At 47.8% G+C, this 26,613-nt stretch overlaps 3 protein-coding genes across 5 annotated transcripts in view; 1 reads left to right on the top strand and 2 right to left on the bottom strand.

The window, feature by feature from the left end:
* Positions 1-1,459: 1,459 nt before the first annotated feature.
* On the bottom strand, positions 1,460-13,163 carry Prpf31 (pre-mRNA processing factor 31). Of its 2 annotated transcripts, none has more exons than XM_031385058.1 (14): positions 13,069-13,163; positions 12,379-12,563; positions 12,213-12,273; positions 10,014-10,097; positions 9,170-9,267; positions 8,330-8,436; positions 7,904-8,073; positions 6,404-6,561; positions 5,994-6,083; positions 3,802-3,929; positions 3,634-3,706; positions 2,966-3,094; positions 2,783-2,881; positions 1,460-1,891 (listed from the first exon to the last, which is right to left on the bottom strand). In XM_031385058.1, exons 2-14 carry the CDS (start codon positions 12,553-12,555, stop codon positions 1,766-1,768), a joined length of 1,500 nt encoding a protein of 499 aa, XP_031240918.1. In that variant the 5' UTR covers positions 12,556-12,563; positions 13,069-13,163; the 3' UTR covers positions 1,460-1,765. The 2 variants fall into 2 exon arrangements, with proteins under 2 accessions (XP_031240918.1, XP_031240919.1); XM_031385059.1 differs by lacking the exon at positions 13,069-13,163 and adding an exon at positions 12,938-13,058.
* On the top strand, positions 13,050-24,771 carry Tfpt (TCF3 fusion partner). Of its 2 annotated transcripts, none has more exons than XM_031385073.1 (6): positions 13,050-13,576; positions 14,017-14,275; positions 18,851-18,921; positions 23,932-24,001; positions 24,081-24,287; positions 24,619-24,771. In XM_031385073.1, the coding sequence occupies exons 1-6, from the start codon at positions 13,554-13,556 to the stop codon at positions 24,736-24,738; spliced, it is 750 nt and encodes a 249-aa protein (XP_031240933.1). In that variant the 5' UTR covers positions 13,050-13,553; the 3' UTR covers positions 24,739-24,771. The 2 variants fall into 2 exon arrangements, with proteins under 2 accessions (XP_031240933.1, XP_031240932.1); XM_031385072.1 differs by having other exon boundaries at positions 13,065-13,576; positions 24,081-24,317.
* A 369-nt stretch (positions 24,772-25,140) lies between these two features.
* Positions 25,141-26,613, bottom strand: part of Ndufa3 (NADH:ubiquinone oxidoreductase subunit A3) — a 3,149-nt gene continuing 1,676 nt past the window's right edge. Inside the window, exons 3-4 of the mRNA XM_031385076.1 lie at positions 25,617-25,694; positions 25,141-25,301 (exon numbers count right to left, since the gene is read on the bottom strand). Of these exons, the coding sequence (XP_031240936.1) occupies positions 25,210-25,301; positions 25,617-25,694 (170 nt within the window). The 3' untranslated portion in view covers positions 25,141-25,209. The remainder of the gene's footprint in view (positions 25,302-25,616; positions 25,695-26,613) is intronic.

Genomic DNA, 26,613 nt, shown 5'->3' with positions numbered 1-26,613 from the left:
ATGCATATGCTTGTGAAGACCAAGTCAACCTCAACAGCTCATTTTTTGTTGTTGCTGTCTTTGAGGTTGTTTTGCTTTGTTTGGCCACTCACCAGGACATACATACCCCAGGACACCCTTGTCCACCTTCTCAGCATTGGGATGGCAAACACATGCTACCAACTCCTTGCCTTTTACATAGGTGCCAAGTATTGAACTCATGTTTTTATGCTGTTGTTTTGCTTCTTTTGATTTTGAGGTTTTTCAAGACAGGGTTTCTCTGTGTAGCCCTCAATGTCCTGGAACTTCTCTGTAGACTAGGCTGTCCTTAGACTCAGAGATCTACCTGCTTCTGCCTCCCGAGGTTCCCATGTTTTTATGAAATGCACTTTACCAACAGTGCTATCTTGCCAGATCCAGACCTCTCCCTAGCTTGTTTGCTTTCTTCCTTTCTTTTTTGGACACCTACTTTTCCTACAGCCTAGGCTGACTGTGAACTCAACTGTGTAGCCTTAGTACTTCCAACCCTCCTGCCTCAAGTTTCCTGAGTAAGTAGGATTACAGGCTGAAATACACCTTTGAGCTCTATCTCAGCAAAAATGAATCAAACTTTACGACTAGCAACCGTATCTTAGTGAGCCCTCAAGACAGTCTGTGGTGTGTTGAATTCCAAGACTCACATCTTCATATTTCATTCCACTCAACATTGGCAATGTCAGAATCAAGTCAGGCCAGCGACAGAGTAGGGATTCTAAAGGCAGTGACAGACAAAGGGCTTTCCCAACAGACCCACGGGGGACTAGGATTAAAATAGAGTGTATAGACAGGTGAAACCCTAGAGAGAGAAACAGAGACCAGGAAGCGGACGATAGAAAGCCCTGACCTCACCAGCTACATCTACGTTCAGACCAACAGAGCTAATTTCAAGCAGAGAAAACAGGCCCCAGCAGCTATTCTCCCTCACCCACTGAACTACAGATTCATAACACAGTTCATACTGTTCCACTTTTTCCCTTGAGGCCCCATTTGCAAGTCAAACTGGGTAGTGTGCCCTTCTTTTGCTTACCTGGCATTGGTACCTCCCACAGGACACCCACCTGCCTCACCCTTGCTGAGGACTTAGGCCTGGCCCACTCATCGAACAAGAATTAAAACAATATGCTCCACCATGAATGCAGAACTGGTGGGTGCTTTCTGTACACACTTCCCAAGCCTTTTACAAGCTTAATTTTGTGTGGGTGTATCTTGGACCAAGGAGGTGTCTAGCCTGAGGGACAATCCTGTGGGTCTTGTTGGGTCCTGGAGTTTTGTGGTGGCCATGATGCGGATGTTCTCAGGGGTAGGTGGTGATGTTAGAGATAGACAAGGTTTTTCTTAGATTCCAGAACAAGAGCAGAAGAGTGTTGGGTCCATGCTACTCACACTGGAAGCCCCACAGCTCTGAGTCCTCTGGTTCTTTCATGAACAATCACACCCTCTGTTCAGAGCCCGACACTATGCATTTAATTGTATTCGTTCTATAAAAGCACTGCCTTTCCCCCTGTAAGTAAAGAAGCTGAGTGTGAGGAAGACCTTTCTGCCCATTTGGGGCAGCAGCAGCATGGATGCTGGGAGAGGCAATAAGGGTTCTTCATCCTTTTCCTTGGATGCTATGGCCTTGGGCCAAAGACAGAGCATAGAAGGCTGCCTCCACCACACCACAACTTCCTGACTGGATATCTGTCACTTCAGAAGCTCCAGTCCGTAATGTCCTTTCAGTGGATGGTCACCTGGGGTGTGGGCCCCTTCAGGTAGACATGGTGCCACTTTTCTCACCCTTGACCTTGAGGAACTCAGCCATGCTAGAGAAATACTTCTGGTTGGCCTCTGCCACTTTCTTCTCAGCTGCTTGTGGGTTGACAATCTCTAGACCCTGGGTTGGAAAGGAAGAAAGTGACAGGTGAAGTAGGGAAGCGCAGGCCTCCCTCTAGTATGAGAAGCAGACATGTCAGGCACTCTTGTGGACAAGGAACCGTTTATAGTCCCTAAAGTCTCCCTCGGTCTGGGAGATTTTTGACAGTGGGTATAGGAGTAGGTCTTAGGTATCAGGACTGTTAACCTCCTCAGGTCATGTTAAATCACCACTACTGCCTGCTTCTGGATAAGGAAACTGAATCCCAGAGGGAATGTAGCCAGCCAGTTTCCTGCAAATCCCACACCATCACAGTGATTAAAATGCCAGCACTATATTGAATGTTTCCAATCCTCTTGCTGGGCTTTCCCTAACCTCATCACCTTTCACTCCTGCTTCTCCCTGGCACCTGTGCCTTCTAATACATTGTAAACTAGACTCAATCATCTGTCCTCTCCAACCCACAACACCCCTCTCACCACAAAGGCAAAGCTTGTCTTTTTTGTCTCTATGCCTAAAGCCTGGAACAGGCAGGGGGGCAGGTGCTCAGTAGGCACTTCTGAGCTCTTTAGTTCCTTGTGACATTATGGGACATACTTGCCTATGTCTGTGGTAAGTAACCTGAGGCCATTCTGCTTCACTGCTCAGTGCTCCTGGGCTGGTGTGTTACTCAAGCCCACCCTGATGTCATCCTGACTACAGTGCTATCTTAAAACAAAGTCTGGGAAGCTCAGAGAGTATCTGGATCACATGGGCAGTGTCCTAGGCCTGGTTCCAAAGTTGGTCTGAGCTTGTCACAACTTCATGGCCAACTTTTAGAAACTTACTGTGCCATTTTGGATGCCTAAGCTCATGTCTCAACGGACCTCCACAGCAGCCTTATCACATGCCTGGTAGAAAAGGGTATGGTACCTGGAGTGGAGTGAAGGCCACACTGGAGGCAGTCCCTGAGGAGCGGTCACGAATTGTTGACTTCCCACCATACACCACGCTCTGTTTCTGTAAGGTCCGCTACAGGGAAAGGGGAGGCTGTGATCCAGGCTTACTGACCTCTATGTCCCACTCGCCTCCCATTCTCACGGGCCCAGTCCATACCTGCAGTGTCTTGGAGATCCTGGCCTTGGTGGCCTCATTCACCTGTGTCTGCCGCACACGCCCACTGCCTGACTTGCCCAAGTGGCCCAGGCTAAAGCCCAGGTCTTCCTGATAGGCATCCTCCTCAATCTGGTGAGATGAGAGTAACTGCTGTTAAGAAGCTGGGTGCATTCAGCCAGTCCCCTGAGGCGGTCAGTGAGAACCCACAGATTCTCCAATCAGACAGTCTCACAGACACCACCTGATCAGTCAGGGGACTGGCAGCACTAAGTGACCTTGTAAGAGCCTACCCTAACTCTGTTTGGGTATAGCTAGGAACCCTGGGAAGAACTGGTTGCTGACCCGAGTAGAGTAGCCATTTTTTCTTCTACATTCAGATTAGGTTACCAAGAAGTGGGATGAGCTACACTTCGGAAGTGGCACCTAAGTGGAATTTCAGGACCACCTAGATAATAGTCAGATATAGATGCAGCCTGGGGAGCTGTGTGCGTGAGAAGGCAGGCAGCTGAGAGCTGCAAAGATCACCATGGAGAAGGTGGTTTGAGAGTAGAGGCTAGACAGGAGGGAGGAGGCTGGGTTAGCCCCAGATCAGCTCTCAGATTACACGGTGGGGAGGAGGGATGGCAACAGGATGTGCAGATCCACTGGTACTGTGGATCGAGCCTGACCTCTCCAAAGCTCATGCGGTTGGCCTGCTTCCGGATCTCCGTCAGTCCGAGCCGTTCCTTCATCTTGCGGTACCTAGGGCAAGTGGGTGTCAACAGTATACAGGCAGCTGGCCAGAAAGAAGCTTCCTTCCCCACTTCCAAACAACTAGCCCCATCAAAACTCCTTACCTTCGGCCCCCTCGCTTCTTCCGCTGCCCATCAAGGGGTGCAGGCAGAGGCTTCACTTGCTTCACGGGTGGTGGCTCCTGCCACTTGTCAAATTTGCGCTCAATCTCATCCTTTAGTTCATAGCCCACCTAGTGGGGAGTTGAGAAGCTGTGGCCAGCCATGTAGACTCTCCCCTCAGCCACACATCTATGTCATGAACCCATCTATCATGTATCTGACCACCTGACAGTATGCCCTCCCCAAGACATGTTCTTTCCCCTTTGTCCAGGGAAACTGTGGGTTCCAGTGCCTAGTGCCACTTGAACTTGTTATAGCTCAGGTTCAGCTTTCATATCTAAGCTCTGCACCCTCTGGATAACTGCCTCTGTCTGAGTCCTTTAAACATAAATGGGCCAGGGAGAATCACTGTATTCCCCAGTCATCAGACAGCATGTCATCTCCACTGTCTTACTCCCATACCATAGATCCCCCTTGCCTCTTAGAACAGATCCCAGCTAGCTTGCTTTTCAGTGCCTCCACAGCAGCCAGAGGCCCTCAAAGGTTGTACACATTATCTGCTCCTGGGTACAGCAGGCTCCTCTCCCTGCTGGGGTTCACTGAACTCTGGCCTCAAGATCTTTGTAATCACTATTCACTCTGTGTGGAACACTCTTCCAAGTGGCTAGCACAAGTATCCACACGACTGACTGTAACTTCACTCAGGCCCATACTAAAAAGTCCTCAAAGTTTTTCTTCATACCCTATGTCAGTCAGAATCTAAACTTGCTCACCCCACAATCCCCCTTATTGTCCCTGGTATTCACAAAGCACGACTGAACCCACTACAGACTTTTTAGAACTACTGCCTAGTTGTTTTGGTCCCAGCTAGACAATAAATGCTGTATGACATACCAACCCCAGGGAAGCTGGGGCAGGAGGATCAAAAATCTTTTAAGGTTTTCCTGGACCAGAGATAAGACGTGTCTCAAAAAGGGGTAAGGGTGAGCAGAGGATGTAGTTCAGTGGTATAGATCAGTTGTCTAGTACGTGTAGAGTCCTAGGTACAATCCCAGTATACCCACCGCACACACAAAAGCCATGGAGGCAGGCCTTTGACATCTATGTAATCCCCTGCTGTACTGCCTTGTTCAGAAAGTGGCAAAAGGCAAAAAGAGAGATTGAACCTCTGACCTGGGCTTTGACATCATTTCTAACAGGGAAATGCACATAGCACTCAGTATTTCTTAAGCCCACCTAGAAAAATAGAAGGCATCACTGGAATCATGTCCCTGCTAGCACAGGATAGGTCCTGCTATGGTAGGCAAAACACCGACCCTTCCAACACAGGACTCCACCTTGGTGTCAGCTGTCCTGGTCTCTAGAATCTGTGACTACAGTTCACATGGCAGAGGATCTTTGCAGATATGATTAAGGACTGAGATGTGACAGTACCTTGTACTGTCATTATGAGCTCAATGTCCTATGAGGAGCCCCAAACCAGCAGTAAGAGACTGGAGATGTTGCCTTGCCTGGTGGACTCAGGTACTGACGGGCAGGAACAATTCTTTCCAGGAGCATACAAATGGGAACTGCCCATCTAACACCCACATCCAGTGAAATGTGTGTGTGTGTGTGTACACGCACGTGCGCACAAAAGACCAAAGATTTGGTATCATGGCTTCTACACTAACTCCTCACCTTATTTCTTGATCTGGAGCTTACTGATTTGGTTGACAGACCCACAAGCTCCAAATGCCCTCCTGCCCCCACCTTCCCAGCACTGGGGTTACAGTTACTGACATGTACTACTACTGTGCCTGTTTTATTTTCTTAACATGAGTTAGGAATTGAACTCAAGTCCTCATGCTTGCATGCAGGAACGTAAGTAATAGAGTCACATCTCTAGCCCTGTCTGTGCTTTTTTTCTTTTTCAAAGACGGGATGAACTTATTATATAACCCAGATGGCCTCAAACTAGTGATCTTCTCGCCTCTACCTCCCAAGTATTGATGTTAAAGATATGAGCTAGCAGGCCTGGCAAACTTTTCTATGAAGCTACTCCATCTACAGTGATACACAGAACTGAGAATGTGATGACCTAAGTGGGGGTTGCAGCAAACACATGCATCTGCTAGTTGGGAGAGCTCTCTGAAGTAGCATCTTCCCATGAAAAGATCCCAAGCACCAGGGACAAATGCCTGTCCTCTCCTCACCTTCCCTTCTGTGCTCTCATGGAAGCTGTCCACACGAGCTGCCAATGTACACTTGGCAGCCACTAGGCGGGCTGCCTTCCGCCGGAGATCCTGGAGGAATGGGAAAGGGAAACTGAGCCTCTAGTGAAGGTAACAGCCACTACAATAATCACTTCTCATCTAGAGCCAGCCATACCCCGGCTCTGGGAGGTAAGCCTCACACATGGAGGCCCTTCTAATAACAGCCTCTTGAGGGGTATGCTCTAGCTACCCCCAGTTTCTAGCCACCCAACTCATTGCCAAGTGGTAGCCCCTGGCATCCTCGATCTTCTAACCCATGTTGCCTCATCCTCCAAGAGCCTGAGGGCTATTGCCAGCCAAGCCAGATAAGGCCTGGTGGCTAGGAGCAGGGGACAAGGTGAAGGACTCACTGGGGGCAGAGACTGCACAATGTCACTGTGGTAGATATAGCCAGTGTGAGGCAGCACTGAGGTAGAAGAGAAGCCGGATAGTGTCCTGCGCTGGGCTCCCAGCAGCATGATGTTGCAGGCAGGCATCTTAGAGAGGTTGGTCAGCCCTCCAGCCACACCTGCAACAAGAGGTGAGGTCAGAACACAGGGCTTACATCCAGGCGCTCATGTATACCTTTGTGCTTTGAGTAAGAATGTCTCTCATAGGCTCATACAGTCACCACGAAGCGAAACTCATTGATAGATTAGAAGGATCAGGAGGCGTGGCCTTGTTGGAAGAAGTGTGTCACTGGGGGTGAATTTTGAGGTTTCAAAAGCCCATGCCAAGTCCAGGGAGTGTGTGTGTGTATGTTTGTGTCTCTGTCCCTCTCTGTCTGTCTGTCTGTCTGTCTCTGTCCCTCTCTGTCTATCTGTCTGTCTCTCTCCCTCTCTGTCTATCTGTCTGTCTGTCTCCCTCTCTCTCTGTGTCTGTCTCTCTCTCCCTCTCTCTGTGTCTGTCTCTCTGTCTCTGTGTCTGTCTCCCTTTCTGTCTGTCTGGCTGTCTCCCTCTCTGTGTCTGTCTCTCTCTCCCACTGTTTCTATGTCTGTCTGTCTCTCCCTCTCTGTCTGTCTGTCTCTCCTTCCCCCCTCCCCCCCACTTGTGGATCATCTACATCTCCAGCACTATGCCTGCCTGCTGCTGTGTTTCCTGCCATGATAATAACGGCTTAAGCCTCTAAAAGTTAAGTAAGCCCCAGCTGTCTCTTCACAGCAATACAACAGTGACTAAGACAACTTTGCACCTTCATTTGTTGGCTGGTTTGATATTGAGCATTTCACTCTGTAGCCAAGGCTGGCCTCAAACTCAAAGCAATCCTCCTGCCTCAGCCTTCTAAATGCTGGCGTTACTAGTATGAGCCACTGCATCCAGCAGGACATGGATCCTTTTGGAGGGTATTTTATTTTTATTATTTTATGTATATAAGTAGGGTGTGTGCATGGAGACCAGAAGACACTATGGGACTTAACTCTCCCCACTTGTATGTGGGTTTGGGGGGATCACCACACTCAGGTTGCCAAACCTGGGCGGCAAATTTTTTTCCCATATTCCCTTTGTGAGCGTCTCTCTGCAAGGAAGGGACTCTGCTACAGGAGCTTCCAGGAGAAAGAGCATAGCATATGGCAGGATTTGCTAACCCATGTAGTAGGAAAGCCTGAGCTGACGTCAGTACTCTGTGGTTGCTCCAGGGTCTAAAACAGGCCTATTGGCAGTAAGAGGTCATCTATGCAACCTAATTGAGCCAGCCAGCTCAACCTAGAAGGGGGTTGCTATGCTTCAATTGTGTGCATGCTTCAATTGTGTGCATGTGCCAAACTGCCGACCTCAGTCTTCAGGGGACAACATAATAGGCCAAACCCCACTTCCCAAGGCAACCTAACCTATCAGCAGACTCCACTGAAGGGACCCCGCTGGGACCTCACCCATGATCTTGGCAGCCGTGGATGCTCCAATGATGATGGACAAGTTGGGTGCGATAAAGGACATCCGGGACTCCACATACTCATAGATGCGGTGCTTGGAGGCATTCAGCTCAAGTGCCATGTCACAGGCCTCCTCTAGCCGCTCGAGCTCCTCATCCGACAGCTGCTGCCTGCATGTGGAGCAGGTGAGGGTTGGGGGCAGATCCCAGTTTTGCTAGGTACATTTCGAACTGGTGTTGAGCCCCACCTACCCTCTCAGCTGTTTATGCATGTGTGTTTGTGTAGCTCTGGGACTATCATAAAAATCCCATCCGTCTAAGGGCCATAATTCTCAGTCAGCACCACTCTGACCATGACCCCTATTCTGTCTCTCCGGTTAATTGTCCTATGGTAGGCTTGCAGCACCTTATCATATGGCATACATACCCCTGGGTGGTAGAGGCAGTGACACTAACAACCATGATAGTAGCATTGGTCAGGATCTGCTGGAGGTTCTCATTGTTCTTGCACTTATCCAGGCTGTTGCCCAGCTCCTGGGGTAGGAAGGGAAGATAGAAATTATAGTAACCCCAAAAGACCCTAGAAGCTCTTTTGCTACAACACTAACAAAGGTCTTCCCTTGAGGAACCTGGGAAAGCTAAGGTCCATACACTGTAAAAGGCAAGAGACCTCTCTTGCCTTAAAACAGTTGCCTGTAAACAGTTTTACATCACGGCCTAAAGCATCAGTGCTGCCTGCTCTGTTCTGCTAATGCAGAAGTAGAACCTGCGCAAAACAGCCTCCAAGGAAGACACTAAAGAGGCCTTCAAAAGCACACTTTCTTCCAGACAGAATTCCTCTGCCACCATCCTGATCTCTTGGACAGAGGCAGGACACCTGCTCTTTCACCTGCACTCGCTCCCATCACTTCTAGAGAAGCTAACACCTTCCACATTTAATGTTCTCTGACCTTTCTGACCTGTCCAAGCTTCCCTCCCTGCCCCTTCTGACTTCATCCTTGCTTGTTCCCACTCAGGGTCTTAGCTCTTATTCAGCTGTGGCCTCTGCCAGCTCAAAGAACACCTGCTCCAAATGTAGCCAGAGGTCAGTGGTTATCCTCCCACAAAACCAAGGAGAGAAGGGAAGCAAGGGATGTGTATGACACATCCATTCCAGTATCTGTTCCTCATCACTGAGCCCCATTCATGATTCTCTATTATTTCTAGACTTGAGGTTTCATGGTCTAGTGGCCCCAGTTCTTCCCAAGCCAGACTCCTCTCCACTCACCTTGACTGTGCGGATGTAATCCAGAGCGTTGGGCACCAAGGATTCTAATTCAGGGAATCTCTTCGAGTATTTATCCCGGATGAACTTATGGATAATGTCTAAATGGGACATCGAGGGCAGGTGTCCACTGAGGGGGAGGCAGACTCTGCTGCTAACCCCAATACCCACCTCTCTAGTAACCAACCCCAAATCATGCATGGGTACATGGATCCCAGCATGAAGCCGACATTTCATAGCTGTCTCCAGTGCTATGTGCAGGTGGGAATTTGTTCTACAAAGGTGTACAAAATATGAACTGAAGTGACAATTTTCTTTTTTTTTTCTTTCTTTTCTTTTTTTTTTTGTTTGTTTTTTTCGTCCTGTCCTAGAACTCACTCTGTAGACCAAGGCTGGCCTCAAACTCAGAAATTCGCCTGCCTCTGCCTCCCAAGTGCTGGGATTAAAGGTGTATGCCATCACTGCCCAACAGAAAGGACAATTTTCAGTTTCCAGATCATGGCCCTAAGGAAACAACCATGCCCTATCTTCCCTCCACATTTGCTGATAGAGATGCAGAGGTGAGACATCATCCTGGAGCATGCAACAGGTGGTAGAACCTGGCTGCTGAAGGGGGTTGAAGGATGACTCCACACCTGCCCTGCTTATTCAGACTTTTATGAAGGTGGAGAATGCAATTTATATTAGTTAGTCTGTTATAGAAGATGAACCTAACCAGGGGAATATTTTTGCCCAAGAAAGGCAAACAAAAGAAGTCCAGGTTGATGCCTGTTCTTTCCTTTGGGTCATAAAGAAAAAGTGAAGAGCGCAGGATAAGGGTGTCTCCATGGCCCTTCCCATCACTCACTCAGCTCGTTTTCTATCTCCACAGTCAGGTTGTTGGCATCCACAATGACTCGGTACTCAGGGGCTGCCTCCACTGGTCCCATCACTACAAAGAAGAAGGGATGTGGATGGGTGAGGGGCTACATAAGGGGTTGAAGCATTCACTGGGGCTTGTATTCCTTCCCAGGAACCTTATTCCTGCTTCTCATCTTTCTCCTACAGTCTATCCTCTGGGTCAATCTGTTCTTGACCTCATCTTGCTCCAAAACTAAACCTTCCTATAGCTCTCCAAAGCCTTGAGGCTAGAGAGCAAGATCCTCAGACTGGCACTCAGGGTCTCCCATACAGATGGAGGTCCACGTTCCCCACACCTGCAACCTTGGTGCACAGAGCACGGGAGCCCCTTCAGCGAGATCTGCTGACTCACCAGCTCTACAGAATTATCCTTTCTGCTTTTCTACTTCATCCTCTTAACCACCGGGCACTCAAGGCTATTTCACTCCTCTTGCCTTCACACGTTCTGTTCCATCTCCCTGGAACATTCCTTAAGTCTGTTTCTAGAAACCACACTTTATGCATAGACAATTATATTGGTATTGAGTAATGTGGCCTCAAATGTTCCATTAAAACTCTGAGTGTTGGGCTGGTGAGATGGCTCAGCGGGTAAGAGCACTGACTGCTCTTCCAAAGGTCGTGAGTTCAAATCCCAGCAACCACATGGTGGCTCACAACCACCCATAATGAAATCTGATGCCCTCTTCTGGTGTATCTGAAGACAGCTACAGTGTACTCATTTATAGTAATAATAATAAATAAATCTTAAAAGACAGTAAACAATGCCCCGCCCCCTTAGAAAGGTGACTACCCCCATGAATTGGGCCACCTCTGCTAGACAGGCTTTGTGTCCACTTCCCCCACTAGTTAAGGCCTGATTCATCAAACCTGGCATCAGGAAATGTCACTTTCTGTGACTTTCTTTGGCTTTACAGAACAGGAAGCTTCTCAGCCTGGCACTTGGAATTCCTGTAGAAGGTGGCTGGGAGACTCCCATGGCTCAGTGACTTGGAACAGCCCTTGCTCTTTCCCCAGAGTTAGCACAAGTACTCAAATTCCAATACTGGGGCACTTTTTCCTTGACCCAATGCAGGGTCAGTCAGTCCCTTCTGTAGGGACTACAGAGTGGCATGGTTGCTTCTGCCTTAACTCAGGAGGCTGAAAAAGGATGGTTGCTGAGAGTTCAAGGCCACTATAGGCCACCTAGTAACTTCCAGGCCAGTCTGAGCTACAGAGTGAAACCTTGTCTCCATATTTAGAAATATATGTACACACATGCGTACAGACACACCCCGTCTGTGGATGTGGAAAAAGCCCTACAGTTCAGGGAACCCAGAGGTAAGTCCTCTCACAACTAGAAAACTTAAGCTTTCTCTCAGTGCTTAGAGGCTTAAGCATCAGTTTTATAGTGCAATAGGTCTGTTTACTTTTCTTTCTTCCTTTTTTTTTTTTAAACATAGATGTTGTCTCACTTTCTTCTAAAAAAAAAATATGTATGTATTTTTGCCTAATGTGCATAATGTTTATATAATGGCCAGGGAGACCAGAAGGTGTCAGATCTCCAAGAACTGGAGTTACAGATAGCTGTGACCCACGTGGATGCTAAGAACCAAACCCAAGACCTCTGGAAGAGCAGCATATACTCTCAGCCATCTCTCCAACTCCATGAATGTACATGTTTCTTTTTTTTTTTTTTCGAGACAGGGTTTCTCTGTGTAGCCTTGGCTGTCCTAGAACTCACTCTGTAGACCAGGCTGGCCTCGAACTCAGAAATCCGCCTGCCTCTGCCTCCCAAGTGCTGGGATTAAAGGCGTGCGCTACCACCGTTCGGCTGTACATGTTTCTGAGACAGGGTTTACCCAGGCTGACCCTGACCTCACTAAGTAGCCCAGGCTGGACTTGAACTCATTCATGTACCCGCTGCCTTAGCCTCCCAAGTGGCAAGATATAAACACACATCATGCCTGGGTACAATGCAGTATGTTTTCAGAGGGTCAGTAACTGGATTTAAAAAAACAAAACAAAACAAAACAAAGAACAAAACAAAAAAAAATGAGTGCTCTGAGGAAGCTGAGGAGGGAGAGACATTAGGTGTTAAAAACCATAAGGAGCAAAAGAGTCAGGGAGTCAGGAGAGTGAACAGAGGAAGGTGAGGGTGAGGAGGCACCTTCTGAAGCTTTGGCTTGCTTGCTGATATACTCCTCAATCTTCATCATGATCTCAGCAAACTGACGAGGAAGGAGAGCACAGTTAGAAACTAGGACTCCCAGAAAGAACCGCTCTTCCTGCCACTCCTCCTCCTAGGAAGATTGACTTCAAGGGTATCACCTCACCATCTTGCTATCCCATAGCTTGGCAATGCTCTTGACTGAATCTCCAGAAAGATCCAGCTGTGTCTCCTCCTGCACATCCTCAATTGCTGGCTCCTCCTCTTCTTCTCCATAGCTTCCTCCTTCCTCCTCTTCTGCTGCCTCCTCGAGGTCAGCCAAGAGCTCATCCGCCAGAGACATCCCAAGGCCTATAGGAAAGGGAGAGTGGGGTTCCCTAATACTGCATCTTGACTCTGTCCGGTCATATCACCAGAAGGAGCACCTTCTCGCCATCCCCTGAAGTTTCTTTTTCAGCAGTTCCTGTAACCGCATGCATGTTCCACAGCTTGCTTAGTTCATGGAGGCTGTCTCCTGTTTCTACCCACACAGAACACAGCACATCCCTCCAGGTACCACCTGACCTAGCAACTTTTCCCCACACTTCTGAGTCTTTGAGCAACCATTCATCTTTGCCTAACCCGGTTCCTTCCTCCCTCACTCACCCTGCCTTCAGATCTTTCATTCCACCCGTCTGGCCCACATACTCTATTTCCAGCCTAAAGTTATGTTGCGATCCACTCACGTCTTGAATATTAGATCTAAGGCGCTTCATACGTTTATTACTACTTAGACTATGATTTAAGTCGCTCACTACACTTTCTCCTCCAGACCCAGTAGCTTGGCTTCCCGCCTTCCCTTCTTCATCACACTCACCGCTTGGATCCTCTCACAATCGTTTCTAAGAAATCCGCTTCCCCAGAGCTCCGGCGCTCTTTGATGACGTTTTACTTGCCGCCGATAAAATCTGTATTTTGATTGGCCGTCCACGACATTTCCGGCAGCGTTTGGACAACAACTTTATTAGAAGGTGCCACGCGGGACGGCGACAGGGAGAACTGGGAAGTAGGGCTTGGGGAACTCATACGCTGCCGTGAATTGAGCCTCATAAACAGAGAATCGCTGTGGCTCGTCGACACTGCGACAAGACAGGAGTAAAGAAGATGGCAACGTAGACGATAGGTGGAGGCGCTAGAGGATAAACCAAAATCTGCAAGCCGCAATTTGGAGTCGGGTGCAAACTAAAGCGGGGCAGGAAACTATTAATTCACAGGTTTCCTGTGTCGCAAGGCCTGATGGGGCAGGTAGTTTTGCGCACGGCTCCACCTCTCTGAAGCTTGAGGTGTCTCCTGACCAGAGAAATGGAGTTGGAACAGAGAGAGGGGTGAGTAGCTGAGCTTTGTGTAAACGGGGACTCAAAAAACAGCAACGATCGGCTGTAGTGCTCTCAGGGACGATGGGGATTGAAGTTCGTGCAGCTGTTTTCTTTTAGAATCCCTATGGGGGTAATGGAGGCAGTACTGGAGCATCCTAGGAGAGATTAGGAATTTGGTGTTCTTATGGATCTGAGAGCAAGAAGATTAGAGTGTGGGTTCTAAAGTCTGAGGGAAGAGGCTAGGGTCTGATTCCTGGGTGTTAGGGAGGACAACTGGGACCTGGGCAGTGATGGAGGAGGGCTAGGGTCTGGTGGGAGGGAAGAGAGCTAGAGTCTGGGCTGCTGAGTGTGATGGAGGAGAGGTCTAGGGTCTGGGCTCCAGGTTGGGGCCTGGACCTGAGAGTCTGGGGAGCCAGAATATAGGCTCCTGAAATCTCTTGGCTCTATAGGACCATGGCAGCCGTGGGCTTTGAAGAGTTCTCAGCGCCACCAGGCTCAGAGCTGGCTCTGCCTCCCCTATTTGGTGGCCACATCCTAGAAAGTGAGCTAGAGACAGAAGTGGAATTTGTGTCCGGTGGTCTGGGTGATTCAGGACTCCGGGAGCGAGATGAAGAGGAAGAGGCAGCCCGGGGTCGCAGGCGTCGACAACGGGAACTAAATCGTAGAAAGTACCAGGCGCTAGGTCGGCGCTGCCGGGAGATCGAGCAGGTAGGTAAGTGCGGATTCCCGTTTGGGGGTCCTCTGGCCTGAACTGCCGCCTCACTGCAGACGCCTCCGATGCCTCCACCTCCTCCCCCTCTTCCTCCCCGCCCCCCACCCCCGTTTCTTCTTGTACTTGAACAAATGGGCAGATCCATGTGGGTCTAATTCTGTGCCAGGCACCCTAAGTGCTCTCTTCCAGAATATCTGTATTCATTACTTTTCTTGTTGTGACAAAATACCTGGGAAAAGCAACTTGAGGGAAGGCTTACTTTGGCTTAGAGTTTAAGGATCTGTCATGACAGAGAAGACACAATGTCAAGAGCATGAGACAGTTGGTTATGTAGCATACATAGGCAGGAAGCAGAGAGGTGTGGAAAGATGAATACTGGTGCTCAGCTTGACTTTTCCTTTTTATTCGGTTTATTCCAGCCCATGATATGGTGCTGCCCACATTTAGAGTAGATCTTCCTACCTCAATTAAACCAATCTGGAAACCCCCACAGACATGCATAGGGTCTTGTCTCTTAGATGATTTTTAGATCTTGTCAAGTCGAAAAATCAATAATAACCATCGCAGCATCAGACACTGTGCCTCTGGCATGTCACAGGTGACTGACTCTCAGATATCTCACTCACCACAGCCTCTCACCTAAGGCTTACCTACTCTGCCTCTTGAACCTTACTTGGGTCCTTTTCTCAGATTAACTCATCATGTGAGTCTCAAGTTCACCTCCTTAGCAAAAAGGAGGAAGGAGCTGTGGGCAGAATGTAGGTCTTAGTAAGGCAGGAACATCAGACAAAAAGTTTGGAATTTGCCCTTTGGATGAATGGGAGCTGGCAAGGGGTTTGAAACGAGTGCATACACGAGAAGTGGAGGGGAGATGACTTGTGGGGGGGTGGTGTCTCAGTTTCTCCTTTTCATGAGGACAAAGGTCAGATTGGGCTCTGCACCAGTGACCTCTGTTGAACTATGGCTGCTTCTGGGATTATTCTGTTTTCAAAATGCTCACTTTTTGAAGTATTGGGTTAGGAGTCCAACAAATCTTTTGGGGTGTGGGTGATAATCCTGTAACAAAGTATGTACAAGTCCTGGAAAGGGAGAAGCTGGGGATGAGGAGATTGGGAAGGGATTCTAAACACTGTCTAGCAATTAGGTACAAAGTATGGATGGGTACTAACAGAGTTCAGAAAGGGGCATTGGATCTTTTAGAGCTAGAGTTACAGGTATTTGTAAGCTACCTAATGTAGATGCTGAGATCTGAAATCTGGTCTTCCGAGAAAACAGCAAGCTGTCTCCATACATTATATGTGTTTATGTGTACATATATATGTTTGTATATGTATGTGTATATGCAGTATATATACATAAATACTATGTGTGTATATATATGTATATATATGTGTGTATATATACACACAAACACACACATACACATTTTATGTTTATGAGAATTTGCCTCCATGTATGTTTATGCCCCACCTGCATGCTTGGTACCCACAGAAGTTGAATTAGGGCATTAGATCCCCTGAAATTGTAGTTAAAATTGGTTGTTAGCTACTATATGGGTACTGTAAATTGAATCTGGGTCTTTTGGAAGAACAACCAGTGCTCTTTATGGATGAACCATCTCTCTAGCACCCCCTTCCCCAAAGTAAGGAATCTTTTTTTTTTTTTTTTTTTGGTTTTTCGAGACAGGGTTTCTCTGTGTAGTCCTGGCTGTCCTGGAACTCACTCTGTAGACCAGGCTGCCCTCGAACTCATAAATCCGCCTGCCTTTGCCTCCCAAGCGCTGGGATTAAAGGCGTGCACCACCACCGCCCGGCCAAAGTAAGGATTCTTAACTGCTGAGCTGTTGCTCCATCCCCTAAGCCTCCATTCTTAATCTACCCGGCTAAGATCAGGTTCTACATGCAGAAACCCAAAGTTCAGTTAAGTAATTTGCATGAATCCACACAGCTGATGAATGGCAGAGCCTGGGAAGTGTGGGTCTTTCTGACTAGAAAGAACATATACTTTAGCCTGTGTCCTAGGCACTGTTTGACTGAGTCCTGTCCTTTTCTTTCCATTTCTAGGCTGGGGCCTTCAAAAACTTCAAGGGCTATTCCCTATCCTGGAATATTCTCTTCCTGACTTGCTTCTTATTTGTCTCCTGCCTGTCATTCAGGTGTTGGCTTAAAGATCTTCTGATGGCCCTAATTTCAGTAACCGTCTTCTGGTCTAATACTAGACACGTAGACTGTGTCTGCCAAACACTTTGGTGCTTGTATTAATGATTTTTACATCACTGTGGTCCCAGCACCCAACATAAGCAACTTAAGGGAGGGAAGCCTTATACGTGGTTTCATCCCATCGTGGTGAGGATGCTTGGTGGAACAGCTCGGTCTGTGTGAGCAGGAACACATGGAAGGGGCTTTTTGCATCACCATGTACTAGGAAGCAGAGGGGGAGACAAGAACCACAGATAGGGCATAGCCTTCAGAGGCCCACCTGGATTTTCCCAAGCATCCTACCAACAGCTAAGGAACATACTTTGAAAACTGGAGCCTGTGAGGGTGTGGTGGCTGAAAGAGAATGGCCCCCGTAACCTCAGATGTTGAAATGTTTAGTCTCCAGTTGGTGAACTACTTGGGAAGGATTTTGATGTGTGAGCTTGTTGAAGTTGGTTTGTCTCTAGGGCTACGGTTTGAGATTTCAAAAACCAGTGCCAGTCCCAGTCTCTCTCTCTGCCTACTGCCTATTGGATCAGGATGTAATGCTCTCAGCTACTGCTACTGAGCCACGCCTGTCTGTTTTCCACCATGATGATTATGGACTAACTCTCTAAAACTATTAGCAAGCCCCCAGTTAAATGCTTTCTTTTGTAAGACTTAACCTTGGTCATGGTGTCTCTTCACAGCAATAGAACAGTAACTGAGATAGAGGGAGATTTCAAATTGAAAATGAAAAGTTCTAGGGCGGTGGTGGCGCAAGCCTTTAATCCCAGCACTTGGGAGGCAAAGGCAGGCGGATTTCTGAGTTCAAGGCCAGCCTGGTCTACAGAGTGAGTTCCAGGACAGCCAGGGCTACACAGAGAAACCCTGTCTCGAAAAACCAAAAAAAAAAAAAAAAAAAAAAAAAAAAAAAAGAAAGAAAAGTTCTGTAATCTTTCATTCAGCATGGTTTGACTGAGGTATTACCAGGAAGGCTCTGCTAAGGCTTGGGGGACACAGACACACTGCTGTCACTGGGGAACTTATATTGTGGGTGGGAAAAAAGGACCAAGTGAAGAAGATGTGAATGTTAAGAAAAACTAAAGAGGAGGCAGAGCTCTGCAAGTTCCAGGTCAACCTTAGCTACATAATGAGTGCTGGGTATAAATAAGTAAACCAACAGAGTGAATGGGTAGCCAGGGTTCTGGTGCGATAACGCAGGAAGTGTTACAGTTAGGTGGGAGGCCTAAGATGACTTCCTGAATTGGTGACATTTTAACTTAAATGTTACTGTGGAGGGAATGTGAGCCAAAAATAGAAGAGAGACCATGTGGAAAGATCACCCCTAGGCCAGGAGTATGCCTTTGGGGAGTCAAGTGGAGGCCAGCTCATGGCACTTGGTGGAGATGAGGGAGCGAATCAACTCATGATTATTGATTGATGTTAGGTGCCACAGTAGAGAGAGAGAAGCTCACCAAGATGAATGAGCCTATGCCTTCATTTTCCAAAGGAGCACAGAGGTACCACCTCTTGGGAAAGATTGACACCCAGCTAGTTCACTCCAGTTACTTTATTCAAACATTATACAAGGTTAATTGGGGCTGAGAAATTTCCCATCTACCAAGGTTATCTTGCCCTTTGATGCTCCTGAGAGTAGACAACCCACACAAATCTCTGTCCCTTTAGACCATGGCTATCTATAATCAAATGTAAGAACTCCAGGTTTGCCAGGAGTGTCTTAGGATTCATGCAGCTGCGGGCTCTCATGTAGCACCAAGTGCAGACCTTCCAGAGAGGCAACATTTCTTCAAGGTTCAAACAGTCTCATAGCAAATTCTCAGCCTCTACTGATTGACCCAAACATAGCAAAGGCTTTGCTGAAACATTCCACTCAAAACCAGACACAAAAAGGCTTTACTATACATATCACTATACTTGATGGGCAGGAGAAAGGAGTAAATTAAGTAGGACCTTGGGAGCCCTAGAATGTCTCCATAGAGCTAGGTGCATGCCATTAGAAACACTGAATAAATGAATAGGAGAGTGGATGAAGATCAGCTGTCCTGGCCTTCTGTATTAGTTACTTTTCTGTTGCTGTCATAAAATACCATAGCCAAGACAAGAGTTTTGGCTTAAGAAAGAGTTTATTTTGGCTTAGAGTTCCAGAACATTCAATTCATAATGGTGGAGCAGAGGCATCAGGAAGCCAAGAGCTCACATCTTGAGCAGCACTGGGAACATTGTGAGGCTTTTGAAACCTCAGAGCCTGCCCCAGTGATATACTTTCCCTGGTATGGCCATACCTCCTAGACCTTCCCAGAATGACTGGGAACCAAGCATTCTAATGCTAGAGCCATCCAAACCATTGCCATTTCTTCTGCCTTCCTGCAGGTGAATGAGCGAGTCTTGAACAGGCTCCACCAGGTGCAAAGGATAACTCGGAGACTCCAGCAGGAGCGCAGGTACCATTCTGCATACTCGGTGGACCCAGCCCCTTTGCTCCCACATGTTTCCAACACCTTTCACCCTTTGTGCCATTATCTTCCATCTTTCTGGCCTTCACAAGGCACAGTGACAAAACTGAGGAGAAGGGCCCAGAGTGAGAGAAGTGGAGAAGTAGAATTGGGTCATGGAATGAAGAGCTGGCCCTGGGCCTGGGGTAAGGGGCAGGACAGAGTGTTTGCCCACTGTAAGCAGAGGGGACAGCTGGAAGGAAGCAGCAGACCTTACTTGCTGTGTCTGGGAGCTGCATTCTCCGACAGTAAGAATAGCAGCAGCATCGAGAGGCTGAGATCAAGGGTTGAGCTAGGGTTGACAAGCTCAGGTCAGTACCTCCTGCAGGCCACTGGCATCACCATGAGCGAAGGGTGTGAGCTCTGCAGCCTGATGTCCCTTGCTGTGTCCCACTGACCCAGGAACATACTTAGGATTAACACATATACGTGAGGCCAAGTCCCCCCGGCTCTCCTCACCTCGGCTCTCCTCACCTCGGCTCCACAGCTCGGCATATTTGAGCCTGGGCTCCCTCCTTACCACTTTCCTAGTGTCTTGGTCCTCCTAGGCTGATCCCTCTCAGGCATCTCTGCTGGTCAGCTTCATGCTCCCAGATCCTCACCCAGTGGTCAGTTCCCCGGGATTCATTGTCAGGTGTGGAAGCTGCTACCTACAGACAGCTAACTTTGCTTATACTTGGTAAATTAAAATTGAAATTTAGAAACTGGAGAGGTGGATTGATTGGTGGTGAGGAGTGCTTATTGTTCTTGAAGAGGGCTCAGGTTCAATTTCCACTGCCCACATGGCGGCTCACAACTGTCAGTATCTCCAATCTAGGGAATCCAACCACTCTCTTCTGGCCTCTGTGGGCATGAGGCATGCGGATGGTGTGTGTATGTATTTATATGCAAATATCTATGCACATAAAACTAAATCAAGTTTAAATTTAAAAAGAGGAGCGCTGAGGATATAGATGAGAGGTAATAACATGCTTGCATAAAATCCTTCAGTGAGGGCCTGGGGTGGCTCACTAGTAGATCACCTGCCTAGAGTTTCCCAGGAAGTGCTGGACATGTGGCTCATCAGTAGAGCCTTTGCCTAGCATGTGCAAGGCCCCGGGTTCAATCTCTATATCCTTTTTTTTTTTTTTTTTTGGTATTTTCGAGACAGGGTTTCTCTGTATAGTTCTGGCTGCCCTGGAACTCACTCTGTAGACCAGGCTGGCCTCGAACTCAGAAATTCACCTGCCTCTGTCTCCCAAGTGCTGGGATTAAAGGTGTGCGCCAACACCTCCTCTATATCCTTTTAAACCTTTTATTTGTATGGATGCCTATATGCCTGTGTACCACACTAGTGAAGTAGACAAGGAGGTCAGAGGGAGGCATTGGATCCCCTGAGTTTCAGAAGGTTGTAAGCAGCCATTTGGGTGCCAGGACTCAAACCTGGAAGGGCATCCAGTGCCCTGGGTTCAATCTCTAGTTCTGTAAAAGGAAATTGTGTGAGACTGGAGAGGTGGATCATTGGTTAAGAGCACTTGCTGCTCTTCTAGAGTTTAGTTCCCAGTGCCCTTATTGGGCATCTCACAACCTCCTGTAATTCCCACTCCAGAGAATCTGCCATCTTCTTCTGGCTTTCTCGGACACAGCTCTACATGGCATACACATATCCATATAAGTAAAAAAATCTTTTAAAAAATCCCATTTCTTGAGTTGTACTGACCATATTACCTGTGCTTAGCAGCTATACGGGAGTGACTAATTTAAAATAATTGCCATTAAGCAGTTATTTTAATAATTGAATTAAAAGTCACCTTCATAGTGTGCCAAAGATAGCCATGTCTGCTCTGTTTGATAGCATGGGTCCAATACACATCGGGAGGAAAGGGTTGACTATGGGTGTGTATATCACAGTGCACATGTAAAGGTTAGAGGACAGGTTTTGAAAGTCTGTTGTTCTCTCCCTGGGCGGTGGTGGCACACGCCTTTAATCCCAGCACTTGGGAGACAGAGGCAGGTAGATTTCTGAGTTCAGGGCCAGCCTGGTCTACAGAGTGAGTTCCAGGACAGCCAGGGCTACTCAGAGAAATGCTGTATGGATAAAGAAGAAAGTCTGTTCTGTCCTTCCTCCATGAGTTCTGAAGATCAAACATAGATTGTCAGGCTTACATGATAACCACTTTTACCCCTGAGACATTTTGCCAGCCTGTTGTTTGTTAGTTATTTTAAATATCCCCAGGCTGTCCCTGAACTTGAGATCTTTCTTTCTCCTCCTCCAAAGTGCTGGGGATTTAGCACTTTAGTGCTATGGATTTGTTCCACTCTATCCAGAGTGGAACAGAGGGAAAGAACCAAGGTTCCCTGCATGCTAGATAAATTCTCCACTAACTGAAGCGCATCTCTGGGTTTTTATGGTTGTTAAGGCTTTATTTTTTTATTTATGTGTCCATGTCCACATGTGCATGTAGATACAGATGCCAGAAGAGAACATCAGATCTGCTGGAGCAGAGTTATACAGGTCGTTGTGAATCAGTGAGGAGGCTGGGAACTAAACTCGGGTCTTCAGGAAGAACAGCATGCACCCATCCCTCCAGCTCTTCTTTGATTCCTTTTTTGTTTTTCGTTTTTTTCTTTGTCAAGACAAGGTTTCTCTGTGTAGCCCTGGCTGTCCTGGAACTCAAGCTGGCCTCAAACTCGGTGAAACACCCACCTCTGCCTCTGAAGTGCTGGGCTTAACGGCGTGTGCCACCTTGCATAGCTGTTTGTTTGTTTGTTTTAAAGATTTATTTATTGTTATATGTAAGTACACTATAGCTGTCTTCAGACACACCAGAAGAGGACACCAGATCTCATTATAGATGGTTGTGAGCCACCATGTGGTTGCTGGAATTTGAACTCAGGACCTTCAGAAGAGCAGTCAGTGCTTTCAATTGCTGAGCCATCTCTCCAGCCCTGTTTGTTTGTTTGTTTTTAATTGGTTTACTTTTTTAAGAGATTATTTGTTTCTGTGTGTGATTGTTTCTGTGTACATGTGTGGGTGGGTACCTGTGGAGACCAGATGAGAGCCTTGAAGCTAAGGTTAGAGGAAATTGTGAGTAACCTAGTGTGGGTACCAGGGTCCTTGCAATGGAGCAGCAAGTGCTCTTAACAGCTGAGCCATCTCTCCAGGCTTGAGAGCTTGAGAGAATGGCTCCCCCTGTGTATTACAGGCTGGCCTCAGTCTGACAGTCCTCTTTTGTTTCCTCCTGAATGCTGGGATTATAGGAATGCTTACTCCCTCTGGCCACCCAAGATTTTCCTTTACAGTAGGATCAGGGAATTGATGGTAGGGATGATTGGCCTTTGTAGATAAAACAGGAAGTTGAGAAATTAACTACCCAAGCTGAACGAACCTCTCTGACAATTCAGTAAAATTGATAATGCCTTTGAACTCTCACAGCTGCATTCTCATGGGGCCTCTGGACCACCTGTCACACCCTGCCACCAGGGGTCTTGGTACCAGCTCAAATTCCCAGCCCCACCCCAGACAGAAAAACCATGCTGTCTGTGTGTTGGGGGTGGGGCCCTTTAATCCCAGCATTCAAGGCAGGTGGTTCTCTGAGTTTGAGGCTAGCCTGGTCTACAGAACAAGTTCCAAGACAGCCAGGAGTACCCACTAATACACACACTCTTACACTGACACACAGACACACACATACACACCAGCCTGTCCCTCTGATCATAGCCTCTTGTGCCCTTAAGTGGCACAGTAAAAGTGAGCACCTTCGTGATAGCCAATGAGGCCTGACTTGGCTGGCTGGCCTCCTTTCTTTATGTAGAACTTAACATCCCTTGAGCACCTCAGTGCCTTGACAGGGGCTCCTGCTGTAGAAGTTTTCTTCTGCCATGCCCTCCTCTGTCCACACTTCACATTCCTCACCCCAGGCAGGGTCTCCTATAGCCCATGCTGGCCTCAAACTAACCTTCAGTTTGTGATCCTCCTACCTGACTGCAGTTCTTGCTGGGATTACAGGTGTCTGGCTACTACGCTGTTTTATTTGGTGCTGAGTATTACAGTGTTTCAAAAACAAAATCCTTTAATCCAAGCACTTGGGAAGCAGAGGAGGAGTGTTTCCATGAGTTCAAGGCCAGTCAGGACACTGTCACAAAACAAAACGGAAGTTTGGAGCTGGGCATGGAGACATACACCTTTAATCCTATCACTTAGGAGGTAGAGGCAGACCTTTATCTGTGTGTTTGAGGCCAATCTAGTATAAAAATTGAGTTTCCAGACAGCCAAGACTATAACACAAAAAAACCCTGTCTCAAAAAGAGGAGGAGGAAAAAAAAAAAAAAGAGGAGGAGGAGGAGGAGGAAGTAGTAGTAGTAGTAGTAGTATCCCAGCAAGCACATGGTGGCTCACAACCATCCATAATGAGATTCGGTGCCCTCTTCTGATGTGTCTGAAGACAGCTATAATGTACTCATATTCATAAAATAAATAAATCTTTAAAAGAAAATTTTCAGCTGGGCGGTGGTGGCGCACGCCTTTAATCCCAGCACTTGGGAGGCAGAGGCAGGCGGATTTCTCAGTTCGGGGCCAGCCTGGTCTACAGAGTGAGTTCCAGGACAGCCAGGGCTGCACAGAGAAACCCTGTCTCGAAAAAAACAAAGAAAAAGAAAAGGAAAGGAAAATTTCATTCTTCATTACCAACATTAGAATTTGAACATTTACCAGATGCTAACAATCACACTGTGCACTTTAGAGAACAGCCAATGGAATGTACCTGCACAGCACCTAGCCCAGTAAAGGATGTCACCTGTCACTCAGATGTGTAGAAGGCTTAGGGTCAAACTGATTTCCCAGGCTTGGATCTCAGGCTGCAGAGGTCTAAACCTTTCTAGTTCAAGTCAACTTCAGATTGATTGAAGAGACCTGGACTTTATCATCTTTTACTCCCCCAGAAAATAAGATTCTCTGTGCCTGAATCTCTGTCCACCCAGGTTCCTCATGAGGGTACTGGACTCCTACGGGGATGACTACCGGGATAGCCAGTTCACCATTGTGTTGGAGGTGAGCTTTGGTCTCCAAGCAGGTTGGGAGAATGGGGACTCCAGGAGTCTTTAACTGCCACCATGTTCCATCTTCCCAGGATGATGGCAGCCAAGGCACAGATGTCCCTACCCCAGGCAATGCTGAGAATGAACCTCCAGAGAAAGAGGGGCTTTCCCCACCCCAAAGGACACCTGCAACCTTAGACCCCAGCAGCCCAGCCCCTGGCGAGGGGCCCAGTGGCCGGAAGAGGCGGCGGGCACCACGGGTGGGGGCTTCATTGACTCCAGAACTGGCCCCAGTGCAGGTGGGAGCCGAGGGCTGGGGCCAAGGCGTGGTGAGAATCCTGGGCTGGGCTTTGAGGGATCTGGGACTGGGGAGGGCTGGGCAGACAGCAACACTGGGTTGATTTCAGGTAGAATAGACGAGTTGGAAAATCAGGCTAGTGCTTGAAGAAGAAAATGGGAACAGCAGGAGAAGAGGAAGTCAGCTGAGGGATGGTTATCAGTGTTGCCTGATTGTGGAAAGTGTATAGCCTGGGAAACTAGTGCCCATAGGCTGACTGGTGTGTGTGTTTGGGGGGCAGTATGTCTCCTAGGTCTCCATATCCACTCACATTTGGCTCCTTATCTTTTCAGATTAAGGTTGAGGAAGACTTTGGCTTTGAAGCAGATGAGGCCTTGGATTCAAGTTGGGTTTCCCGAGGGCCAGACAAATTGCTACCCTACCCTACCCTAGCCAGCCCACCCTTTGACTAACCCTCTCTTCCCAATAAACAGATTCCCCATGTATACTTGTCTAGGTCACTGTCTATTGTTCCCACCTCTGATCATACTCAGGTTCCAGGGTTGGAAGCCACCCTGGATACACACTGAATCCCAGGTCTACCTATGCTACATATATGAGACTTCCTTGTCTCACAACAAAAGAAACCTACGAAAGAAAAGATTGTGGGGAGGCTGGTGAGATGGCTCAGCCGGTAAAGAGCACCAATTGCTCTTCTGAAGGCCATGAGTTCAAATCCCAGCAACCATATGGTGGCTCACAACCACCCGTAAGGAGATCTGACACCTTCTGGTGCTGTCTGAAGACAGCTGCAGCGTACTTGTAGTAAATAAATAATAAATAAATCTTAAAAAAAGAAAAAAGAAAAAAGATTGTGGGGTCATTAGTTTTCGAATTTTATTGGAGATCAACAGGAAAGGGGCCTTTTCCATCAGCAGAAGCACTCACAGGTTCTTCAGCCATTCCAAGTTTGGACCCTGAGGATCCTGTGGGTGGCTGGGCACATCAGGCATGTCCCCGTTATCTCTCACAGGCACTGCAAAACAGAAGGATGAGCCACTGAGACCAGCAGATCTCCAGGGAGCTCAAAACAGCTGGTTTGTCTTTGTGTTCGAGGTGAGAAAGGAAAGTGAGGGTCAGAGACTCAGCAGAGGCAAAGGCAGGGAAATGAGGGAGATATCTCCAACGGCGAGAGAGAAACCGGTAAGAGAACAGAAATCTGGAGAGAGAAACTTAAAGCATGGTAAAGTTATGGTAAAGTTAAAAGTGTGGACAAAGAACATTTCAGTGCATCAAGGACTCTCCTACACAGATATGTCTGGCCCTCCCCCCAACACAGGTTCCTGCTTACCTGGGTAGTTGTAAGGTGTGGCTCTGTTGATCATGCCAGCATACTTGGTGTAGGGGCTAATTAAGGGCATAATTATAGCTGTGGAGAAAGAAACATAAGACCCCAGGATGAAGTACCTCTCCAGGGGTGGGGAAAGGATAAAAACAGCCTGACAGCTGGTGGTGGCGCACGCCTTTAATCCCAGCACTTGGGAGGCAGAGGCAGGTGGATTTCTGAGTTCGAGGCCAGCCTGGTCTACAGAGTGAGGTCCAGGACAGCCAGGGCTACACAGAGAAACCCTGTCTCCAAAAACAAAAAACAAAAAACCAGCCCGACAAAAGGCAGCAGAGAGAAAAGGCCAGCACAACCAGTAGGGAGGGCCCTTTGGTGGGTCCACACTCCACCATCCCCAATTAACATAGGTCAGTGTAAACCCTGAGAGTGGGGATTAGCATAGAGGTTGGAGACAAGCACTCAGGAACACATGAGGCCCAAAGGCTGGTCACAGATTGATAGCTTTTAGATTAGCCATATGGACTATAGCCATAAGAGGAGTGTAACAGACTAGTGTTGCTGATATGTTATTAGCCATATGCTAATTTCACATCTTCAACTACACATATTAAGGGGCTAGAGATGGCTCAGTAGTTAAGAATACTCTGCTTTGCAGAGTTTGGCTCTTAGCAGAGGTGGATGGCTCACAACTTCCGGGAACTTTTAACTCCAATATCACAGCATCCAACAAACTTATCTGGCTTTTGTGAGCACTCCCACATACGTGGATATAGAAACACATGTACATAACTTGTAAAAGCTGAGGGGGTTGGGAGATGGCTCTTTTATTTGCTAATCTTCCAGAAGACTTGAGTTCAGTTCGCAGCAGCCATGTCAGGTAACTCATAAATGCCTATATCTCCCACTCCAAAGAAAAAAGAAACCAGGCCGGGCGTTGGTGGCGCACGCCTTTAATCCCGGCACTTGGGAGGCAGAGGCAGGCGGATTTCTGAGTTCGAGGCCA

Source organism: Mastomys coucha, unplaced genomic scaffold (assembly GCF_008632895.1).
Source record: "Mastomys coucha isolate ucsf_1 unplaced genomic scaffold, UCSF_Mcou_1 pScaffold21, whole genome shotgun sequence".
NCBI lineage: Eukaryota > Metazoa > Chordata > Mammalia > Rodentia > Muridae > Mastomys > Mastomys coucha.
The sequence above is the reverse complement of the archived record's forward strand: the minus strand, read 5'-3'. Positions and strand labels throughout refer to the sequence as shown.

Excerpts from the sequence above, each read along its gene's own strand:
- Prpf31 (XM_031385058.1), bottom strand. The coding sequence starts at position 12,555 with ATGTCTCTGGCGGATGAGCTCTTGGCTGACCTCGAGGAGGCAGCAGAA. Across the intron at positions 3,930-5,993 it reads ATGAGAGCACAGAAGGGAAG|GTGGGCTATGAACTAAAGGA; the intron begins GTGAGGAGAGGA and ends ACTCCCCACTAG. Across the intron at positions 3,095-3,633 it reads ACCGCATGAGCTTTGGAGAG|ATTGAGGAGGATGCCTATCA; the intron begins GTCAGGCTCGAT and ends TCATCTCACCAG.
- Tfpt (XM_031385072.1), top strand. The coding sequence starts at position 13,554 with ATGGAGTTGGAACAGAGAGAGGG. Across the intron at positions 18,922-23,931 it reads AGACTCCAGCAGGAGCGCAG|GTTCCTCATGAGGGTACTGG; the intron begins GTACCATTCTGC and ends CTGTCCACCCAG. Across the intron at positions 24,318-24,618 it reads AGGGCTGGGGCCAAGGCGTG|ATTAAGGTTGAGGAAGACTT; the intron begins GTGAGAATCCTG and ends TTATCTTTTCAG.